A 24,598-nucleotide genomic window follows, 5' to 3' on the forward strand; every position below is an offset into this window, starting at 1 on the left:
GGCAGTGGTGGATTCTTGACGTCCTTAACTGAAAAATAACAATCTTTCTGGAAGAGATGCAGTAGCCAAACACAAGATACCTAGTTTGGAGCTTATATGGTCCCATTGCATTTTCTTTTTGTGGAAAAGAGGTGATTGATCAGACTCGTTTCTTGTCTTGGGGGCAAGAATCAACTTGTGTTATTAAAATAAATGAAAGCGTTTAGTGAAAGGAGAGTTAGCGACAGATTTTCTGTATGTTTATCATTGTTCACTCTTCCATGTGTTTCCAGTCCCTAGCGCTGAAGTATCGCAGACCCTCAGTTGCTCTCATGATTAAGCCCCTGCCCTTGCCTTTTTGCCAAGGGTCTATTTTACTTTGGTGGTAGTACAGAGCTCTTAGAAGCTCTTGCTCACTTTTGTTCCTTCATCTTCTCTTTGTTCAGCTGGGCCTGGTCACCAAGAGGCTGCCTTCCCCAGAGAGGCCTGGATGGTCTGTCTTCCATCACGCTAACCGCACGGCTTGCCCACTGAGGTCATGGAATTTCCCTGCATTTACTACACTTTGTTCTTCGTAAACCTCCAGAAGTTCCTTATTAGTTCTCCTCCATACATCATTCTCTTTTTGTGGCCCCAAAATGTGTTTCAAGCACTTGTGTTTTCCAATTATTTATCTGTCTGTCTGTCTTCTTAGTGAGCACCTATCCCACAAAGATAAAACAATAGGTCTCACAGGAGTGGTGTATGTTTGAAGCTAGTTTTTTTCTCAGTAATTTGGAACTAAACACTGTCAGCGGGGAGGAATAACACACTTCCTGCTCGGTACCTGGCCTTTCATTTCTTCCACAATCAAACTGCTATTGATAATTAATGCTCATAGACAGTTAAGCTGGCTTGCTGAAATACATCTGTAGTCTTTGTCAGATGTAAAGCAGCATGTCCAAAACCTTCCCAACAGCTTACCACCCTGCTTTTGTTTGTTAGCAAGTCTTCGCTGATCTTAAATCTTGTTTTTCTTGTTGTTCACTCAAACCCCCCAGTCAGGCTTTATGCCAGAGCTTTTGTGTTCTTTACTGCGACTTGCCCTGAAGTTGGTGCAGGACACTCAAGCCTATCATAGCTTGAAAACTAAGTAGTGGATTCTGCATAGTTTTATTAATAATTCATGGTAATGTGTTCCGATAAATGCAAGAGAACACCTGTCTAAAATGCTGTGGAAAGGAACTGTAGGATTCCTTTACCAGGCAACGTATTTCTGAGTAAATATCCTTCAGGCCATCACGTCTTGTTGTATGAGGTAGGTGCTGATTACTATTTGAATGAAAGGTGTCTTCAGAAAACTCACTGGACATAAAAACTGTGCCCTAGATGCCTATTGGGCATCTAGGACTCCAAACCAAATCCTAGTCTAATATCAATGCCTTTATGAAAAGGAGTATGTCATGAGGGAAAATATTTGCTGTGACTTTTTTGATATTTATTCCAATACTCTGACTTTATTCTTTCAGCTCCATGTCATAAATAACTTCACATGCTAAATCATTGTGCAGTTTGACTGGTGCGGGTGCAAACATGTACTGCATTCCACTCCAGGGCCATTTATGTCTGTGTGAAATCATACAGACATGTACACAAAGCACCTGGGAATTTCAGTCTCCTGGCTTAAAGGGCAGATACCTATGTGAGATGTTCCTTTCCCCATCTGTTTACTCCTCACCCCCTTCTGGGCTTTGACATGCAGTCACTGGCAGGGAAAAAGACTCACTATTGCTGTTTTAACTAACAGTTCCCAATGAATTTATGTGATGTTGTCCCTGAGAAGCAATTTGGTAAATTTTTCTGCTGGCATGGAGTAAAAAACAATCAAAGCCATAATTTTTTATACGTTTCTTTTTCTTTAGTGCAACAGGTAGTTCTTAATTTTTTTCGTTCACCTGAATATGCTGTGCTAGAACTTCTGAATTATAGTTTTACCTCCTAGACAGTTTTCTGCTTTGATTATTTTCTAAATTGGAGATGATTTGTGGGACACTGCCTAAGAACCAAGGCTTTGCTTATGGCTAAATACCATTTAATTACAATTTAAAGGAATCTCTGCTGTTTATCTCTGGAAGTGGTCATTGTGTTTGCAAACAGACAAGCTGAAGGCAGAAGCCTAATTGATGTCCAGCTAAGCACACACTGCCAAACAACTGTCAAGAAAAGCTCTGGAACTCTTCCTTGCTACTGTGTGTGTGAAGCTGAGAAGCCTCTGAGGCAGACACGAGCAAAACAATCTTATAGAAATGGTCTGTCCACAGACCTAATGTCTTTTGGGGTTTATAGTATTTCTGTTGTTATCTCTCTCCTCATCTCCGTAAGTGGAGACTTGCAGATAGCAGATTTTGCATGCTTTCTGCACTGCTTCGCACCCCAGCTCCGTCACTTCCTCTTGCTGAGGATTTGTTTCTTTGGGAGATTTTTGCAAGAATGTACATAAAACAAAATAATCTATTCTGCTTTCACAGCTCTTCCTGCTTCCTCCTTTCTCTTTTATAATACAAGGCTGTAGACAGAGAAATAATGTTGATTTTCTACAGCATCAAACCTGTTGCTATTTTTATCTGTGCTAAAAACGCCAACACAAGGTTCTCTGCAGCAGAAAGCAGGATTTTCTGCTGTGATGTGCTTCAGACCAGGTGGACAGAGAAAACATGGGAGTCATAAGAGCATTTGCTTCTTGTTTCTCATCCAAGAGAAGGGAACAGATTTTGCACATACTGACTTTCGATCCAGTGCCTTACCCATTAATTCATGGTGCCTCCTGGATAGACCTGTGCCATTAAACAATATATTGGGGATTGTTCTGCATTTTGTTTTATTTGTGAAACAGAATTTCTTGAGAGGAGAATGAAATTGATTTGTAAATAGGGTTTTTCCTCAGTAAAATTCAAAGTTTTTTACCAAAGAGATAAGAACTCTTATCCCTGTTGTACTGAGTGACGAAATGAAGCCTAGAGATGTGAAGGGACATGCCAAAGGGCAGAGCTGGCTGGGGGCTAAGCCGCAGCTCTTGAATCTCAGTCCAGGCCCCTCAGCTGGAGGCAATGCTACCTCTTCTCAGGACTTCCCAGTGGAAGCTCAGCGTCTTTGGAGAGCAGCCAGTTCTTCAGGTCAGTAAAATAATGATTCAACCCTTTAACAGGCCAGAGGTTTGTGTTTCTTCTTTCTGCTGCCTGAGTCTTTATTTTTACCTCTGTTTACACATTCTAGCCTGGTCATTCCGCTGCAGACTGCAGCCATATATTTAAGAAAAGCTGATGCATTTATAATTGAGAAACCTCTGAGGTTTTTCTTCTCCTCCTGTCAGACATAGATGGCTTCTATCCAGCTGACTGCTTTACAGTGCCTTTATCCTTTGCTGGCTTGAAAACATTTCAGATAGTTTCTATTGTTTTATAGACCCTGTAGCTAAAAAAACCAAGCTGCGTAAAAACATCTGTACATAGCTGTGCAATAGGCTACAGACATGACGGGTAATAAGGCATGATTGCATTCCTTGCAGCATTTGCTCCACTGGATAATCAAATAGAAGCATTCCAGTTGCACACAGGATATGTGAGAGTAAAGGAAGGAAATGAAGGACAGTTGCCTACTGTACTTCTACCTTTCTTTTGCCTTGCAGCTGCCAAGACTAAATGCAATTTTGAGAGCAAGTTTTAAATAATGTGGAGATGAGATTTTTACTAGTGATAACCAAGAAAACAGCACTGGGAGGTGTGCATAAAACTTTTTCCCTGTCCCCAAGAAGGACGATTGACCTGACTTGGTAACATGATTCTGTAACATGACCTAGTGTAGTACCTGGCCCATTTTGCAGGCTGCCAGAGTGCTTCACCATCCCTCCTGGGAATTTGGCTGCCTGGGCCAGCTTAAGTAGTGGCTCTAGTCTAGCTTGGAGGAAAGTTCTTCAAGAAAGTGCTGCTCACCTTGCTTGTGTAGGACTGTGCCTTCATCACTGAGGCCACTGCCTCTAACTGCCTTATTGTGCTCGACTTCAGCTCCCCTTCCCTTCTGGAAGCAAACCCTCCTGGTAGCAAACTCTAGAGAGGGAAGATGCAGAAAACAAGCAGTAATCCTATCAGCCAGCCCAGTGCATTCTTCTCCTCTACAGGAGACTGTGTCCAAAGATGAGATGGTAACTTCATAATTTGCTCAGAATTGATGTCTTTGGGATAATTTTAGTCATCTTTTAGCCTCACCTTAGGACATCTGGCATGGAGATAACGCTTGGCTAAGGACTGGCTTGCTAAATCATCAAACTCACATTTCTCTTTTTAATGTCCAGAAAATCCAGAACAATTCTTTTAACCTCACTTCTTGGGAGAGTTTAAACTGGTGGAGGTGAGCAAACAGGCCTAATGGCTAAGAAAGAGACAAAAAAAGGCTGACATGATTTCGAGAAAAGGAAGCAAGATCATGGCTCAGTGACTTATTAGAAGCCTTGAAGACTCTTCCTGCCAGGACAGACAAGGAGAAGGGGAAATTCAGTGAACTTCACATTCCTAAAAGCTTATGATGGAGTTTCATTGCAGTAGTTAGTGTCTGATTTTTGTGGTCCTGAAACATAAGAGATAATTGGTCTTAGTGACCTGAAGAGTAAGTAGGAAAAAGTACTGATAAAAGATCCCTTACTTTTCTGTCAACTCAGATTTTTTGGTCCGATGCTGCAGGGAGCAAAGGTTGTCTCTGGGCTTGTGATCAATGGCTCTGATAGGCTTAACTTTTAGTTTTCTGTTTCCCTTGAGCAATTATTTATTTTGAAGTGGTATAGTGATTCCCTGGTTTGGGATAGACTAGAGAGAAATAGGTCCTCTTTCCTTTTTTTTTGCTTCCTGGTTAGATCAGTACAAAAGTAAGCGAATGTATTTTTGCATTTCTGTATCTTTGCATTTCTATATCTATCTATGTGAATGTATGCATCTTTTGAGAATGCCCATTCTGAAAACAAACAAAAAAAGGCTGTCTCTAAATGCATGGCAGAGTACTTCTAGTTTTACATACTTGTATTTGACCAGATCTACCTTGTAGAGAATATTGGGGTTTCCTTATCGAGTTCTTGCCAATTTAAATAGGAAGGTGACAGCAGGAGATGATGAAATTGTATCCTAATTCTCACATTTATATGTACACATGTGTATATACAAACTGTCCTTTTATCTCTCGGAATTTTACGTGGACAGAGGGGTTCTGCTACATACACTTTTAAATTTCAGGTTTAGAGTCCTATAATCTGAAAGGTGTTTGTCTGGATTAGCTTGACAATTCTTTTTACTTTTTAGCTCAGCTGATAGAAATATGTTGAACTTATTAAAATAAAATTAACCCCCCCCAAACATCCTAGACCAAACCCACCAAATATCTTTCTCCTTCTGTACTCTTTCAGCATGATTTGTAGAATGCTAAGGATTTCTGTGTTTGCTTAGCTTGGAATTAGCCTTGTATTTCTGCTTTAGTTAGTGGTCAGCAGGTTGAAGATATTTGTTGGTTTTGTGTAGTTGTGTCATACATTTTTGTGTAGCTGTTTTGCCTGATCTGTTTGCATTAAGGCTCTGCCTGGCCATAATTAGACTGCTGGGTACACATTAATGTTCTGCTGAGGATCTACTTGTTGGTTTTAATAATGTCATCCATCAAGCTCTAGCATGTACAGCAATATTTGTGCTGTAGTAGACAAACAGAGTAAACACTGCAGTTATTTATAAGAAAGCTGGCCAGTAAGTCAGGAAACTGTGTGGCTGTTTTTGTTTATTGGAAAGTTAAACTGATCCTCTAAAACGAGTCCATTGGTCTAATCAGAGTTTGTTGTTCTTGAAATGAGAGAAAGGTAAAAAATTGAAGTTAGGCTTCTATTTAGAATTTGTATTTTCTATTTCTCTTTAAGAAACCTGTAGACTCATGTTTCCTATCTTCTGTGCCCTAGTTTTTCTGCTCTTCTAGCTACGTCTGTTGGTTAGAAAGCACAAGAAAGTGCCTTTGTCTTGTCTGGGTCCTTGTATGGATGGAATTCCTGACTGCGTCTCTCTCTCCCTATGTCTCGACTCCTCACCAGTTCTGGGGAAGTTCTGGTGCTCCCTCTAATCCCTTTGATCCCCTCTTACAATGGCTGTTGCCTTGGGCTTCAGAGAAGCAGCATCGTGTGTTCACTAGAGTTGTTCTGTCCTGCCAGATGGTTTTCCCTGGGATTCTTGCCTGACTCTCTGTATCTGGACACAAACTTCAGCAGCGTCTGAAGTAACGATGCTTTCCTGAACCTGGGCCTCAGATCCTGCAATACAAGAACATTGCTTAGGACTACTGAAGTCTTAAGCTTTGTAGTTTTCATTTAGAAATGTCAGCAGCCTAATGAGTATCTGATAACTTAATTATGTTTCAGTTTTGTGTCTCTTCCTCCCTGTATCTGACTTCTTCTATAACTTTCTTCAATTTGCCCAGCATTTCTTTCTGTGTGTTTATCTGTCTTGCTTGTATTTTTCCCTTTCCCTTTTCCCTCTGTGGAGCAAAGTGAGAAGAGGTTCTCTTGCCCTCTTGCATGTTTGCATTCTCTGTGATGTCTCTGAAGACAAGGAATGGGGAAGGGTGTGATGCCCTTGACTCGGAGCAAAGGTTCGGGATTCTGGAAGCATTTGGTCCTTTCTGCCATGGGCCCCAACTCCTGGCTGCTGTGGTTTGTGTAGAGGTCAGAGGTTTGTTTGCTGTGATGGTTGGATCTGTGGAATTTTCTTGTCTGACTGACAGATTTTAAAGTGATAACTTTTGTCTGAATACCTCAGAACAGTCCCTCTCTTCCTATTTTTATCTTTATGTCACTCATTGTGTTTTTCGACATGGGGAAAACTGCAGTCCATATTTGTTCAGTGAACTGGTGTGTTTATTGAGAGGCAGAATACCCACCCATGCACCAGTCTCTGTGAGCCACAAATGGTCTAAACACTGAAGTAAATAAAGCTTTTTGTCTTTACACTGAAGTAAAAAAGGCAAAGACCAGCTTCTGAGAATGGGAACTAGGTAAAAGAAGCCAGAAAATGGCTTAATGTGCCTTCTCCAAAGGCAATGATAATACTGTTGATTTCAGTAAGATTTTGATCAAGCTCATGGTGATTATGATAGCTGGTACAATTAGATTGTATTTAATACGTACTTGTGTGTGAATACCATGAAGCTGTTTATGCTATCATTAATCAGGTGGCTTTGTTAGGAAATGCATCTCATTACATGGCAGCTGACAGGATTTCACTGCCACCAGGCACCAAAGCAGGCTTGTACCAAACTATCCAATCTGTGTAGCTGGGAAGCACAGCTGTTAACCAGTGCAAATTCTCTCCACAAGCCGCTTACTGAGTGGGGCTTGACAGCTGAGAAAACTCCAATGAAAACCAAGAAACTAAACACTGGTGCAAACTCAGCGTATAGTTTTCAGTCAGGGACACACAGATTTGATTCAGAACTGGATGCGTTACCCAAACAGCGTACAAGCATATGGGAGCTTCTGCACTTCCCAAGGGTGTCTATTTAGATACGTGCGAAACGAGAAGAGGCAGTTCTGTCCTTGTTGGTCCTGATACTTGAGCACAAAAACCTAGAGCAGTAACATTAACACACGTGCATGAAAACGTCCTGCTGGCTTCTGCAGGATGGTGTGACAGTAAGTTCCTTCAGTGCTGCCTGCAGGTGCAGTGCCCCTGTGAGCCTCACGTGCTGTCATTTCTGAATCCAGACTTGCAAGGCCTCAGGACTGGGACTGTGCCTTGACTTGTGTCTGTGAGGCACCAGAGACTCTTCTGGCTGCTGTCAGTCATCGTAGGGTGCTCAGTGGTATTCATCCAAATTTGTGTTTTTTCACAGGAGCTCGAGTTTGAACATGAGAAATTTCTTTTTATTAGGTGTGAGAAAAGGTCACGCTGGTCTTAATGAAAATTTCTTTCTAGCTTGTGTTACTTTAAAGGTGACATTTTATTTTTGAGTAATTTAGAGGAAGAGGTACTAAAGAAAGTAGATTCAGAACATTTTTTAAAAATCTCCAGCTGCATTACCTCTGAAATTTGCCATTACTTCTTTTCTGTCAGGCTAGTGCTGTGATGTGTTTGTGGCTCTCAAATGTGTAGAAAATCAAACTATTAATTTTGCAGAAAGTTTAGGGTGTTCTTTTTTTTCATCCTCACCTCCTCTTCCATCATATGGTCATGCTCGGCTGGAACAAATGTGTTGGTTGTGGTACTGCCTGAGGAGAGAAGCAGAGCCATGGCATTGCCTTCGTCTCCTCCTCCTGCCCACCTCCCTGCTCCTGGCAACAGATCTAGTAGCCAGCGCTGAGGTATTAGGGACCAACCTCATTCTCCTGCATGGTGCAGGCTTGTCAACCCCAGTTCTGACGTCAACAGAGTAGTTCAACCCTGTTAACGTCAGGCACAAACTCCAGGTTTGTCAGTTTTCTCAGGCAGGCTGTGAGGTTAAATCAGCACTCAGTGAAGAATTAAAACAGAAGGCCTGAAACAAGAATTGCTAAATAAGTTTATCGGTGCGTGTGTTGGCTGGCAGCTTGACAAAGTGAAGCCAGGAGCTTAGACAGCCCTGTAAGTCAGGAGGTAGGAGCTGTAATTGAGAAGTATCACAGAAACAATTTGAAAAAGCATCTATTCAAAGTTTGATTGCTGTGAATCATCCCATTCTGCTGGCCTGCTCTGCTCGTTGCCGCAGCTACTTTTGTTCTGCCAAGAGAACAGCTTGACACACATACAGAGCCTGAAAGTAAAATACCCTTTAAATATTAACATTTCAAAAGTATAGATTCATTCGCTTTTTGAGAGTAACAATTGCTTAGTCATTCTTTAAGAACATGGAAATAATTTAATTGAGAGCTGTGGAAGAATGCCATTCATCAGCAGCACAGGTGTTCAGCCATCTCCAAAACTGTCCAGTTCAGCAGAGTGAGCTGAAACTCTCCAGACACTGAAACATTGTTCGTTACACATTGCTGGATGTTGTTTAACCATTACAGGGCTGATCCTTGCTCTTGAACCCACCCGCAACCAACACCAGGGCAGGCTGAAATAGGCATGGCTCAGTAAAGCTCTGGTAACTGTTAAAAGAATCTTTTAATTTATTTGAAGAGCTTTGTGAGTTTCTTAGCTTTTGCAATTACGAGAAAGAAAAACTGGAACTGATTCCTGGACCCTGACTGTTAGCTGTTAAAGCAGATGCTGTTTGGTACAGAGACTCCAAATATTTTTTCTGATATATTGCCAAGTCTGACCGTGTCTCTTCATTCTGGAAGGAAGATACTGAGGAATTTGAAGGCTCCAGGATCCCTGCTGCTGAATTCCCTGTTCCTCTTTGTTTACCAGTCTCATTAAAAGCTCTGATTTGATCTTTTCCTTCATTCTCCTCCATTCTCTCTGAACTCAGGCATCTGAAGCACGTGGCTCAGATGAGTTGCGGGGACAAGCTGACAAATTCAAAAATGGAAGTCACAGAACTTGTCTGAAAAAGCAAAATGAAAATAACCACAAAGCTTCTTTTGGAGCCCTACAAGGTTTGCAAACCTGCAGCTATTGCAAGCAATGCCAGGGTTGTTTTTAAGTTTCTTGGAAGACTATGACCTTCAGACGGGAACCCATCCTACAAACAGGATAGGTGTTACTGGACCAGAGTGGTGAGCATGGGATATGGTAGCCCTTGAGCACTTCCATTTCTGATGGCAGAGTAGTTGTACCAGTTCTAACGCTGTCCTTTCTCTATGCTAAGTGCTATTTTTTTGCCCACACTAAGCCACAAGCCTCCCTGCCTGAATACTTGTCCTCATCAGGCCTTGTTGCAGTCTGGCTCCTACCTTTCTTCAAGCAAACCCGTGATGCCAGAGACATACGACCTAGGGCTGTAGGTCCATTTTTTTCCACAAGTAAATACACACAGAAATTCTCAGAGAGCTCATCTTCTCTTCTGATGTTATCTCCTGCCCTCCTTGACCCCTGCCTCCTACAGAAGTGACCCCATGCTGCTTACGAGATCAAAGTCATGTTTCTTGAAGACTTCTGGAAAACCCATATTCTCTTCGTTTACCACATTTCTGTCCCCATCACTTCTGCTCGCATTCCCTAATCTCTTCCCATCTCTCTTGTTAACTAAATTTGAATTATACCAGGCTTCTGTGGGTACTTCCCAGTGCTGTGTGTTGACTCATCCAGCCCATCAGACCCTCCCCAGCTGGAATCCTTCTCTTCAATCCACCTAGCTAATGTGAGCACTTCCCCTGCATTTCCTCTTAGGAGGAGTACAGCTATTCTAATATATCTTACTTTGAGTAGTTAAGTCTGTGTATTTCCATGTGTGTGCGTAAGCATGGAGACTTTCAGCACTGTGTGATGATGTCCATAAACAGATGGTGAACTAGCTGCCAGGGTTTGGGAATCTGCATTCATGAATGGTCGTTTGGTTTGGGATATATATCCGAAATTTCATATTTAACTAGAGAAACAGGAATGCAGAAAGGATCTGTGGTTTTGCCTGTTTGAGACCCGTGTTCAGCAGCAGCCCCAACTCCTGTCACTGGGGAGTGTGCGGGAGAAGCCCTCTGGAATGTGGCTGTTAGCATATCAAAGCAGAGTAAACACATAGATGATAGCCTGCTTCCTCTGCTCCAGTTAATTAAGCCACTCCTCGTGTCAGGTTAGATGGAGAAGATTTATTAATGTGCTGTCATCTAGGGAAGCAAAGGTTTGCTGAAAGGGAGGAGCCATGTTAATGGGATAGAGAATGTCATGCTGAACAAAGAGCAGATGTCAAACAAACAGGGCGTTTCTTTTTATCTCCTTCTTTGCTGAGGTCTTAGATCCCAGTGCTTTATCGTAAAAGATTTGAAAATTAGGGCTAGAATGAACTTCAGGAGGTCTTTTAATGTATTCTCTTGCTCCAAGGCAAGATCAGTGACACTCGTGTCAATCCTGATGGATATCTGCTTTAGGAGGCTAACCAGGCTACTTGTTTCCAGCTTGCTTTGAATTATTGTGAACACCATACCTCTCCTCGGGTATGGTCAATGTGGTGAACATGCTCGTGATCACAAATCCTTGTTGAATGGCATTGAAAAGGAATATCGTCCTCAGAGATGTCTCTGTCAGACCTCTGAGGGTTTGTCAACTTTCTTAATCTCAATGTATTTGGTATCCAAAGCAACCTTTTACCAGCTAGAGTGAGCACAATTATCCCTAAAGTCAAGAAATTTCTCAGTGTTTTCAATTGTCTGAGCAGCTCCTTCTACACTAGGAGAGGCTCTGCTTAAATCATTGGATTGGCACCATGTAAACCCAAGGCAAGTAGCACTAGAATAAGGCTCGTGATATCTTGGGAAATGTCTGTGTGTGGGCAGGTTAGTAACGGAGAAGATAAATGATTCATCCATTAAACTTAAGAAAATCACAGGAGGATTCTCAGGAAATGTAAAAGCCCTGCAGAAAGAAAAAAAAAAGCTGAGAGTTGGCTATGCTGGGGGAGGGAATCCACATGTCCCATTAATTGCTGTCCTGCAAGGTAATTAAACAAAGAGTAAAAGAGATAGCGAAAGCTCTCCTTTAAGCTCTAGTGATTTGCAGAACCTTGCCTTCCTTGCAGGTTTACAGACACGCAGAGGTCTAGCCTCACAAAGACCTTTTTATCAGAAAGATAAAGCGGAGGGCAACTTGCATCGACAACCCCCAGCTAGATGTCAGCTACTCTGTTTGAAAATGGGGGCAGCACATTCCCGCATGGAGTTCCGTGTGGACTGAAAGGGTCAACTGAGAAGTTCTCTTGAGCTTCAGTGGTGCCACGACTAAGATTTGAGTGTATCTGTATGAATCGCGGTCGTTTCCCAAAGACTAAGGCGCATGGTTGAATCTGGCTCTCACATTTAGTCTTGGTCTTGTGAAATGTTATCACAGGCCTTGGGTGCTGCAGCAATATTTCAGTACCAACTATTCCCAGGAGTAAGAAGAGTATCCCCTAAAAAAGGTATTGTGTATGTCATTCATTTTTCTATTGGGGCCTCGTGTTCTGAGGAGTATGACATTATCAGCTCTAGAAACATCACAGCTAGTATTGTGAACAGCAGGGAGAGATTTTATTTGTTAATCTTTCAGGGTGTGTGTAATGAAAATCAAGGGATTCAGAAAGTATCCACCCTTTGTGTTTCAACTATTTATTTTTCTTTCTGGGCTTCTGGGATTGTGACAGCAGTGTGTATACTGGAAGTCACAGTGTTTTCAGAGTTACAAGGAGGAAGGGATTTTATTGGGTACTGCAGGATAGCAGTCAGTCTCGTACGGGAGGTGTCCAGCCACAGAGTACACTGAGTTCTGGGAAAGTGTGCTGCCTCTCTGCAGTCGTGCTGGTTTGGAGGCAACGAATGGAGTTTTATGGAGGTCACATGGAAATTTGCGATAAGGTAGCTTCTCCAAAGTAATAAGAGGATTCTGTGATGATGAGCACACTTGCAAGAAGTTGGCTAGGTAGAGCGAGTCAGGATACCTGTTTGAAAACCTTGTATGAAAATGTGTTTGTGCTGTGGAGTTGGAGGAGTGAACCTCATGTGCCCTTAGCTAGAGGTTCCTTGGGATTCCTCAGAATCCGGATCATCTTTTGCCTGCAAAAATGGCATGAGCTTACCAATGCTCGAAAAAATTGCTGGAAACTATTTCCACTACCTTCCTCCACCAGCTAGAAGCAGACAAGTCACATACACAATACACCTGCCTGGATTGCATTGTACGACTACATTCTGCGGAATTAGAAATTTCTTTTGCGGACTTTTACTTAGACTATTCCCTTATTATCTGAGCGCTTACCCAGTCCTGCCTAGAGGGTTGTATTTGGACCAGTCCTGTGTTGCCCTTCTTCCTCCGTATGCTCCAACCACATTCCACCCTGGAGGGAAGGTAAGATCTCAGCAGGGAGTGGATGTTCTGGCATTCAGCAAGGTCAAGTGAATCGTGAGCTGACTCTTTTTTGTCTTCTGTATTGCAGCAAGAGAAGAGGACACACAGTGGGGAATATTCCCCATCCTTTTATTAACAGAGGAAAAATGATGTCTCTATTATCAATGTAGATTTCTCTCTCAGGCACATCGATATTGAATTTATTTCGTATTTTACATTCCCTTTAAGAGTAAAGGCATACCTGTGGGGGACGCTTACTTGAAATAGGCTTCTTGCATTGCCTGGGAACCCATTCCCTCAGATGGTCCATGGCATCAGAAGCTCTTCCTGTATAAATACCTGAGCTCAAAATATCGTACCTTGCCCTGGGTACAGCGCTTGACATGGCTCTTAACTTGTTGTCATCCCTGACTGTCGCTGTCTGTCAGGCACTGGGTGCTTGTACTAGAATTGCTGTGCCTGTGATTCATAATGAGTGTATTGTTTCCAGCGTGGTTTTCATTAATACAGTGACAATGAAAATTATTGCTGGGGAAAACAGTTTCCATACGTGAATATTAAACTCGAATGGAAACCATGTTGTTACAGCAAGATTAACAGAAATTGGCATCTAGATGACTAATCAGCATTAAGCCAAATTAATATGTGCCACTAAAATTGCATGTCTGGCTTTGAATTAGCACATTCTCATAAAATGAAGGAACAGCTCACCCTAAAATGAAGGAATAGCTCACCCTGTTAGCTTCTTCTGGATGATCCCTGTAAAGCAAACGTGAAACAGTGACGGTAACAACCTTAGCCCCTCTCTGTTGTACGTGCTGGAGAGGGCCCTTCTGTGGATACTGATCTTTTTCGCCTGGATACCACTGACGTCTTGGGACCTGTTTATTCAGCTGTAGAACAGGGATTGTGGTATTACCTATCGTGGAGACAGTTTAATGGGTACTTATTCTTTAATGTTTTTTAAATTTTGGAATCTTTTATATATAGACTTTCTAGAAAAGTATTTTTCATTTTTAAGTATCATAAGCACTGAAAGATTCCCTTGGCGACTGACCTGATGTCTAAATACAGGCAGGGCATCTCTGTCAAAAATATCATTGGCGTCAAATGGAAAGGCAGAGCATGAATCATCTCTAGGGTTTCCTAATTTTACTTATGTAGGATGTTAAGAGAGGTTACAGGAGTGTAATTGATGGCAATGTGTGAGTTGTGCAAATTGAAAATCGTGGGAGGATGAGAAAAACATCAGTTCAACACCAAACTCGTAATGGTGGGGAACGGGAGGCTTGCTCTGTGCATGTGGATATTCAGTGAGTCTCCATCCGTGCCAAGCAGACTTCAGGACTTCAAGTTTGGCTCCCATCCCAACAGCAAATACATTGAGAAGAGGAAAGCTAGCCAAGTTTTAATCAAGTAAAAGTTCTATATCCAGAGGTGGCTGGCAAAAGAAGAGATTAAAGTATTAGGAGCGCAATGAAAACAAGACATTAGAGAGTTGAAAGCTGGAATACCTGGGCAAACCACTTGCTGAGTGAATATTCCACAGTCGTCAGAAGGAAGCCCTGGGTGTTTTGGAGAGGATGAAATGTGAGCTTACACACCAGAACTTGTCTTCTTCCCGCTTTGGCTATCGCCGTGGCGAGTAGGTAATAACCTAATGCCTAGCTGAGCTGGTAGGATAAATGTAATCATTCCCCTCAGAGATATTGCTGGTAGAGGGCTCATGAGCTGGCAGAAAGGCCAACAGCTGCAAACTGTTTATGTATGACAACGTCTTGGATAAATCTGAGTTTACACAGTTGCCTGTGTCCTAAGGTTTGCTGGGGAAGTGCAGAGAGCTTTGCGTGTTCGAACCCAAGCACAGAAGTTATGGGCTGTAATTATGCAATTTCTCATGAGAGAAAGGAAGAAACCCTCACACTTAGTAATAGTAAAAATGGTAATTGGCTTCCCTTTCCCTCTACCACTGATGCTCCTGCTTGACCTTTTTTGATATTAAAAATAGATTTGTCGTAACTTCTGGCAGTTAGCCTTGTATCTGGAAAGATAGCTTTTCCCTCCCTCTGAAGAAAGCCACTCTCTGTTTTTACATGAGCACAGAAGTGCATGTGTGTGTGTGTTAAAAAAACAAAATACACACACAAAAAAATCCTCAGCATAATCCTCAGATGAAAAAACCCCAGCAGTTTAACTTTCTTCTCTATTTTTCATTTTCACACACCTGTCTCCTAAACAGGGCCAGAAGCAAAATTACCGAATAGGAGAAGTTACTCTTATATTATTCCCAGCCTGGAAGACCCTCAACATGCCAGGATTTTTCCAAACATGTCTGAGTTCATGAAGTTTCTATTCCAGTTCTGCACACTTGAAAGACTCAGATAAAGATCTGGAATTTTAAGAGGCAATCAGCAGTTTCCATTCATCCCAATGAAGAACATAATTCATACTAATGCAGCTACCAAGGCTTTGTACTACTCTCATTTTCGGTTAAAGGTGTATTTTTCTCTGCATATCAATTATATGGATCGTGGTATCGGGGTACAAAAAATTGCATTTATCCTAATGGTTCAGGTATATTTAGTTAGTAGCTGTATTATGTTTGCAGAACAACAGCATATTTGCTATTTATGTTCTAGTGAAAGAATTAACAGCAAAATGTATTGGTCCAAAAGAAAATTTTTGTCTTAGGAAATAGTTTAATAAAAAAGATATATAATTCAAAAAACATTTTGAGGCAAGCTTTTTCGAGCTTAAAATGTTATAACAATTTGTTATGACTGGCTTGCTACTTCAGAATTACTCTTATTAATAAACTCTCAGCAGTTCATGAGCTAGACTTGGGGAGTTCATTTTGTGTACTGCAAAATTTTCTGCTGCCTGCTCTTCTGGGATTCTGAGTTTCCCTACTCAGTCCACTTCTGTTCCTATATTGTCTGATCCCTTGGCTCCACTGCAACAAAAGGTTTTAAAAATTGTAATAATAAATTAATTTTAGACATCTATTTTTTTAATTGGTCATTGCAAATATTATAAAATGGCCACATAGGATTCACATTAAGCATTGAAAGTAACTAATGAAAATAAGGTGACTAAGAGTCTGTAACTGAGCCAGTCATTTCTTTTTCAGCCACTGATGGAGCTACAAGTCCTTAATTGTTAGTTTTCCACCTTTGAGTAATGAGGCTTTTAGCACAGAGCAGTGTTAATGCCAGTCAGTTTCAGTGGGATTAGGACCACTAAACAAAGACTTCAGAAGAATTACCAGTTGAGGTAATGTATTTGACGTTTTAATTGGTGTTTAACCTCATCTAATACACTGACAGAATTCCACACTGTTTTGCTACACCGTATTTCCCAAACATGGAAATATTGCCCCCTTCTATCTCCGGGTGACAGCAAACGTTGACTCCACCTCATTTTATGAAATTTATCCGAAGGAAATTAGCATTAAGCCACTTTAGCTTGAAACGATTGCCTGACTGATCACTGAACTTGAGATGCAATACTGTTTTGTTGCTTCTCACTTAAGACCCCACGTTCTGGATACAACAGAGATATATATTGAGACTGCTTAAATGGAAGGTAAAGGTAGAATGATCAAGTTTAGCAGTAGGAATAAAACACTTTGTGTAAGAATCTTGCTCTGGTCCTAGTTGTTAAATGTGCCTAAAATGGCTAAAAGGTAACTAAAATATCCCTCCCTGTTCACTGAAAGTGTATTTCAGTTGCGTTGGTCAGTTTATTGCAAATCTATGTTTTCCTCATCCCCAAAAGGCAGAAGGATCTCCAGGAGTGCCTTTTCAGTGGGTGGTGGTTGGGCCACGGCATCGTAGTTCACCACTGGGGGAAGAGCTTGAGCTGGGCAAGCTAAGGAGGGAAGGGGAACTCAACAGCCCTCGCTCATTTGCCTCTCTCCCAGCTGGGGATCAGGATTACCAGCAGCCGTCGCAGTTTTGTCTTCTGGAACAACAAGATACGCTCCAGCGGCGAGGCAGCTAGGGAGTGGATTAGCAATTTGGCATGAAGCATCCTTCCTCCTGAGTACCCTGTTTCATGTATGCGTGCTGGGAGAGAATTTAAAAACTCAAAAATGCACAAAGGCACAAATCTAAAGAAGCAGAGGATTGGCCGAGTCCCCTAATTGATCTTTTTCATCCCTAGTTTCTGTGACGCAAATATTCAGTTTTTGCTTCCCTTTAACCAACTTCAGACCTTCTGCTTTTTTTCCCTCTGCCAAAAGTCTTTCCAGAAATTGCTGATCCCAAGTAGGTTTAGAAGCAAAAGACTGTTATTTGTGACGGTATTATTATTTGTAAGTCATCCTGAGGTGCCTGACAGGAGATATAAATCAGAAGAAATATCTACTTCCCTTTCAGAAATCAACCAGAAATGTTTTGTGATGCTTAAAAGAAATGGAAGGTGTGTTCATAGACCAAGACACATTGCAGACACCTACAGCTGAGGTTCTGTTCTATGATCTGTTCATTAGGCCATCAGGTGTGTGGACTGAGTCTGCAATCTCTTTCTCAAAGCAACACATACTACCTGAGTATTTTGCGAGCAAAAAGCAAGTCAGTTTAAGAAGAGTGCTGAAATTCACCCTTCTATGGTCATTGGTTTAAAAAGATATAATCTTCATTTTGTTTTTTCCATGTGATGTGAATCTGACCTTCCACAGTTGCCACTTTGAAAGTCAGTGTTAGTGTCTGGTTCCTGCACTGCCTTCACTCTCTGCTGCTAGTGCTGAATTAAAAGGCTATTGTCCATCCCTTCATTCCATCCCGAATCCCTCTGGCAACAAATACCCATATCCATATTGTTGTTAAAACTCGTAAAAACAGAACTGGACTTTTTCCAGGTCTAAAGTTTTACACTGCTTGCACCCTGATAAACACAGCTTTGTCAACTCTGACAGAAGAAAAAAAAAAACAAACCCAAGCAAAAAGTCATGTTTCCATTGCCTGGTTGTGATCTACTCATTAAAGGCAGCTACATTCTAGTTACCCCTCTCTGAGAACAGTATTATAGGAAGGAACTAGTTTTCTTATTTTCTGTTAAATATAAGAAAATGTATCTGCTGTGAAAAAAATGAAAAGCTTTTGTGAAGTTCTTTACACTTCCCTTCCTTCCAGCCTGGCACAAAGATGTGTGAAGCGGCAGGATGAACCCGGTGCTTAGGTTGCTGCGTGCTCTCTGGAACCCTCATTTCCTGTGCACACTTAAACTGCTTGTGTGGAGTTTGAGAGGTGCTGGCTTCACAGCAGAGTGCTTGCACAGAGACATCCTTAGGCTCTGCCGTTAACCTTTGTGCAAAAACCCTAATGGCTAGGCTCTGCTTTCTAGGCAGCAGATGAAACCAAATCTCAGCAGCAGCTTGTGCTGTGCGTGGCCTGTGATGCCATCACATTTCCAGGTACAGTGGCCCTTCCTGCAGGGAACAGTCTAAATTCAGGAAGGGCATATGAGGTCTATAGTTTTTTTCCATAGCAGAAGTTTCATGCTGTAGCTTCTGAACTACTTTTTGTCTTCAGCCTACAACCATTTGTGCTGCCCACACAAACAGGCCTGGAGGGGACTGTGCAATTGTCCGTGGGATCGAATCCTAAATTCCACTAAGTCATAGAAGACTTCTGCCACCTACATTGGCTTTGTGACTCACCATCAGGAGTTTGCCAGCTTTTCTGTCTCTGCTGCTCTTGCTTTCTTAAAGTATGAAAATAAAGGAAAATTTAAGACAGTCTCTGCTTTTATTGTTTTATTCCTTTTCTCCAACTGTATTCTTGAAATCGGGAGAACACTATTTAAATGCTTGATAAGGCTACTTCACTGCATCTTCTACCATTGTAGTAGAAGGGATTAACAGACAAGCTTAGATGAGTATTTGAGTCAGTGAAATATATTTTTGAGACCGTGAAATATACGATTTCCAAAAGTACCAGTGAAGGTGTGTGTGTTTAACTTGCTTCCTGTCTGACAAAATTCTAGACTGATTTTTCAATGGGATGGTGAACAAAATACTTGGATGATTTTGCGTGGAAACTGCTCTAAAGTTTTTCATACCAGGCATGTTTTTTATCATTTTGGTTGAGTTCCTGCTGTATGTTTTGAGTGAAGGAACTGCTTCACTGATTCTGATGGGAACATTCTCTGTATTTCTGTTGCAGGAATTGCTTACCTGGGAGGTATCTGCAGTGCCAAGAGGAAGTGTGTTCTTGCTGAAGACAACGGTCTCAATCTGGCTTTTACAATTGCACACGAACTTGGGCACAAGTAAGAACTTGTCTTCCTGTTTCTTTCTTTACTTATGCCACTGTAGCATACTTTTATTTAAAGCTATCCAAGTGAAATTACTAGTGTGGCATGTTTGTTACAGTTTCATATAATTTAGCAGATTGATAAGTAACTTAATTGTCAGGAGGCTTATGTAAATGTTAATTTCAGCGTACATAAATCTTTCTATTTGATCTTTCCCCATTTTCCATTCTGTTTTGATTTTGAGTAGCACAAAGAGGCCTCATCTCTTAAATGATTGATGGTGGTAGTTAAGAGACAAGTTCTGCTTTTATTTATGCTGTAGAATAAGTCCACAAAAATGACATCAGCTTCAAAATCTTTGAGCTTATTAAATTTTCTCTGAAGTTCAGGTGTCTGTGTTAAGGATTTTAATAGTTAAATACTTTGATAATGGTTTCATCTCTGTATATGAAGTAATCTACTGTGGCTGAAATTGTAAACATCAATATTTTGGAAATGCCCTTAGGTAGTATTATTTGATCAACAGAAACAAATCATCTAACTTGATTTATCAACTCAATCACAGCTAACGCACTTTGAACACTGACTAGAAAAAAACAGTAAAGAGTGTGATGATTCCTGGTCAAACAGAAATCTGCAGAAGGAGATTACTGGGTACTTTCTGCAGGTGACTTTGAAGACTTTTTTTAAGCTGCCTGTAAATATCCAATGGACAGAAGGAAACAAAATTCACTGGAAGAGTCACCTGCATCATCTTAGTGCAGCTAATGAGTTAACCCAAAGGGCAGCATCCACACTCACTGGTTTCCAGACTAAGGGTCATATACACTTGCTTGTGCTGTTTATGAGCTCTTTTCCCTTTCCACTGACATCCCTCTGGTTGCACTTTGTCACAGTTAGACTGTGTAAGGTGTAGACTTAGACCAGGAACAAATTTATACAGAAGCAAGGGCTGAACCTATGGTATTTTCAAGGACGACTCCTTTTAGCCTGTGTGGATGGAAGGTGGGAGATCCCACCATTGTTCCTTTAGTAAGAAGCTGTGCATAAATTTTGTCTTCAACCTTCTGGACTCCTACAGTCTATGTGTCTGTTGTATCTTCCTTTCCTGCAGTAACCAGTATTTGACAGCTAAGTCAGAGCTAATTTATTGTGTTCGGATTCGAGCCAATCTCATTCCATGACAAATAATTATTTTATGGCAATGTATTTCGAAGTTGCAAGGAGGATATTTAAGTTACTACCAAAAATGACAAGATGAAAATGAATCTCCTGTTCACCCTCCAGTGACACCAAAGGCAGCTGAGCCAAACCGAGGGTGGTTTCAGCAGAAATGAAGGACATTTGGTTTTGGTTTTATTTAAATTGCATGCCAAGATATTAAACTGAGCCTAAACTTAATAACAAATTAACCTGTGGGTAATGTTAAGGGAAATTCAGCACTCATCTTTGGATGGGCCAAGAGCAAGAAGGAAAAATACTTGAGCTGCAGAAAATCCAGCTGTGTAAAAGAGTGAGACTGGTCTGCCCTGGTGTTTGCCAAGTTTCTCAGCAGAGCTGTCAAGCTTCCTTCTAATAATGTCTTGCAAAAAATCCACAACGTAAATAGGGGATGTAATGCTTTTGGATACAGCTTTCCCTCTGTGCAGAAAATAGAAAACTCCATTTTCTTTCTTGAGTGCAACCTTGGTGGCAAGACCGTAATGTCCTTTCTCTTCTGGTTTTCTTTCTTTCCCTCTGTCTTGGAAAACTATTTCAAGGGGTAGGTGTGAGCTGTCTAAAGGAGTCAACAGAGGGTGGCTTGGGTTCAATACCTTGGAGGATCTGGAGTGTGCCGTTGTGCAGAGAATCTTCTGCTTCAGAAGAGTCATAGATCCCGTTCTGGGGAGAGATGGAGAGCTTAAATAAAGAATGCAGGTGTAGAAGGTCAGATGGCAAAGGAGACTGTTTTCTAACAGAACCGTCTCATGAGCTGCGTTACTAAGAGAGAAGAGACTGGAACAGGCTCAGGCATGAGAGACTGGGAAGAGTGGTTGAGTACTGGAGGGGTGTGGAGGGTCTGTAAGAGCCGCTGTAGGGACCTCGCATGTCCGGGTGTGGGGAGTGTAGCTCTCAGAAGGCACGTGAGCCAGGAAGGCTCCGACAGAAGCAGCCAGCTGCGTTAGGTTAGAGAAGCTGCTGGCAGGATTCTGCTGCCACCGGTGTTTTGGGGACGTGTTCCAGGTTGGCTTGTTTCACAATGAGTTGCAGCTCTCTGTTATGTGCTGGAGCAAGCCCTCCAGCCCTTCTGTCCTCTCTTCCTTTGCCTAAGTCCAGCCATAAACATACATAATCAAAGCCCAGCCATAAACATACATAATCAAATCTCCAGGATGCCAAATCAAAACAGAAGGGGAAAAAATGCCCTCTCTGGCTCACCACCCAGCCTGAGCATCAAAATCATCCCTCTGTACTGTCACCCACCAGTGGCACAGTTCCTTATTTCAAAGACTGGTTGATTTACTGGTGCCCTTCTGGTCTTGAAGGAGTGTTTTCATTGACCTCACTAGGTGTCAGGCCTCTTCTTCTGGCTTTGAACTGTAGCAGGATGCTCTAAGCAATCCTGTTTCAACACGTCTTGTGTAAACAGAAAAATTGTTTGTAGACTTTACCTAGAAACTCGTGGATTTTAAGTTAAATGTTGGAAACTTTTTGCAGAGATGAAGAAAAAGAAGCTGACATGAGCTTCAGGTTTAAAATTAAAACCAAGGACAACTAAGTGCAAGTTTCTTCATTAAAAAAAAAATCCAATCAAAACTGACGTCCATATTGGCAAAAATATACATTTTGGAGAGCCATAATTGCGAGCTTTATTGAAGACTGACTTCCCTATGAAAGTAGAAGAGCTGAGATTTATTACTTCTTGCCCTAAGACTAACAAATGTCTGTGGAGATCACAAGCCTGGTTTGGCATTCACAGATAATTTGTGATGTAGGCTTTGGAAAAAGCGAATGGGTTACTAATCGATGTGTCAGACTCCTAATCTGCCACTAATGTCATTTGGACTCACTGCAAGAAACACACTATTATGGACAGCTGCACTGTGAAAACATGGAGACACCATTAAATAGATCCATTAGGGTGATGCTTGTAGGCCCTATGGAAGTTCATCTTCACGTTTAACCTCTGAAGTTGTTGTTCCTTGATGATGGGGTAAGCGATAAAACTTTTATCTTTCATATTTCTGTCTTCAAATCTGGAGCAATAATTTTGGTCGATGGGCACAAAGAGAGCATCTATTTGTATTTAGATACAATTTTTCCTACAAAAAGTCCAGGTGAAGAATTTTGCTGTTACAGAAAGATAACAGGCAGGGTAGAGACCACTGAATATATGATGAGGCTGCAAATTATTAACTTCTTACTGTACAAGCCAGGACCCTCAGCAAGCCTCTTTCCTTCATTCAGCATGTTCAGTAGTGGATGTCTTTTAAAATAGCACACTTTAACCACAGTTAGGGGTTTTTTTATCCAGGGCTTGCTGGGTGGAGTACTGTGTTCTAACCTACACAAAAGGGAAGATGCAAGCATCATGGTGGTCCCTGAAGTCTTTAAAAGTAGAAGTTCAAGTTCTTCGTATTATAAACACTTTTTTTTTTACTTATCTTTCCTTACACTAGCCTGGCAACTTCATCAGTAAGAGCTTGAAATGCCCTGCTGTTGTCAACAGGATCCTGAATGGAGCTTCCCTCCTTCCCATAAACTGCACCAGCATGAAGTTGGTCTGAGATTCATACCCCAAAGACCACCCTGAACAACTGAGACTTTTAGAAAAATAGTGCTGCTTACCCCTCCCCTGGTTCTCTTTCTGCCTACAGCAGTGACATTGTTACCATTTTCAAGGCGTTCTCCAAAGCAAAAAGCAAAAAAGTTTTTTAAACAAAAGCTGGGATTCATCCTTATATCCGTTATCCCAGAAATGAGGCGGGTGGGCTGTAGCCAGTGGTTTTTCAGGACGACAATGCCAGCTTTGTTGCCATTCCTGTTTCTTTCAACAGTCTCAGCTTTCCTGTTGTGGGATGGGGGCGGGCTTGGGTGAGGAGGGAAGATTCCCATTCATGAGCGAGCGGAACCTGGCACTGCCTAGATGGTGAGAGAATCGCCGGAGGTGGTATGGCTGGAAGCCACGCTGTGTCAGATGCCCTTAAGAAAGTGAATCGAAATCAACTGACAATAAGCAAGATACAGTGTGTTGCCAACAGTCTGAAACCGCATGGCCTCAAACTTGAAGCTGAAACAGATGAGGACAAAAACGAGTCCAAAGGTAAAAGCCAATAGTGTATGAAGCAAACAGCTCTGGATATGGAATCAGAGAAGAGAAAAGTTTAGAACCAGCAGGTTTTTGTCCAGTACAATTATTTGCTTTAGATGTTAAGTATTGATAGAGTTAGCTTGGTTAAAATTACTTTAGGGTACATAATTATTTGCTGCATAATTAGTATGGCCTTTGTGATGTGTCTTTAGCAATAGCGGTGTTGAAGATAAGGGGAAGGTGCTCGCTGGACGTTCCCTTTGTGGTCTGATATTTCTGCCAATAGACTTGGGAATAAAATTACCTCCTTGACCTATCTAATGCAGCACCCAGCAGAGAGATTCTGTCGTGCATATAGTTGTAAGGTAAAATGTGAAAATACTGCAGGCTGAAGGGGAATGTGTCTTGAGCAGAACCAAAAGTTACAGAGTAACACCCTGGAACAACTTACACTGGCAAAGCCAAGTCAGTGTGGTGCAGGCATACAAGTTTAATTCCTATTAGCCAATCAGGAAATTAATAGTCCCCCTTCCTCGCCGCTCTGCAATTTGTAAATATTCTGTCATAATGTATTTTAGAAATGAAAAAAAAGTTTCACATGAAAGCAGAGGACTACCACAGTGAATGGGCCACAGGTCTGAGCAGTCAGGCAGTGCTGCAGAGCGCACACTGTGATGATACAGAAGTGTTTCTTTTTCCTAAGCAGTTTGTTCTGTGATTCCATCAGCGCAGTGCCAGCAGCGATAGAGGCAACCAGACCAATCCTGGTGGTGGTGCAAGGGGAGTGGTTCTGGAAACAATATAAAAACGGAGGGACCTTTGCCACGACATCTCTCCTTTTATCCTGGGATTGTAACATTTAGGTGCAGGATGTGGGAGCTAAGAAACTGTTTTGAAAGGAAAAAAACCCAAAACAACTCTCTCTGTCTTTTTTAGAGCAGCTTACCGTGGTCTAGCCTTGAACACGTGACTCTACCTGTGTAGGCAGCTGGATATAGTTTCTGTCCTGGTGGACTTTGAACATTAACCCTATTTTTGAAAGCTCCCACCTGAGCTGCTGCTTCTGCTCCATGTTACTCTTATCAGCATTGTAATGATGGCAAATGCAAGGATTTCTTAATGG

The 24,598-nt window shown here is 41.7% G+C and overlaps 1 protein-coding gene across 1 annotated transcript in view; it reads left to right on the top strand.

Moving 5' to 3' along the window:
* The window catches only part of ADAMTS17 (ADAM metallopeptidase with thrombospondin type 1 motif, 17), a 162,329-nt gene that overhangs the window by 36,011 nt on the left and 101,720 nt on the right, over positions 1-24,598 (top strand). Inside the window, exon 6 of the mRNA XM_009865321.1 lies at positions 19,094-19,199. Within this exon, the coding sequence (XP_009863623.1) occupies positions 19,094-19,199 (106 nt within the window). The remainder of the gene's footprint in view (positions 1-19,093; positions 19,200-24,598) is intronic.

The sequence above is a fragment of the Apaloderma vittatum genome, unplaced genomic scaffold, assembly GCF_000703405.1.
Source record: "Apaloderma vittatum isolate BGI_N311 unplaced genomic scaffold, ASM70340v1 scaffold9032, whole genome shotgun sequence".
Lineage (NCBI taxonomy): Eukaryota > Metazoa > Chordata > Aves > Trogoniformes > Trogonidae > Apaloderma > Apaloderma vittatum.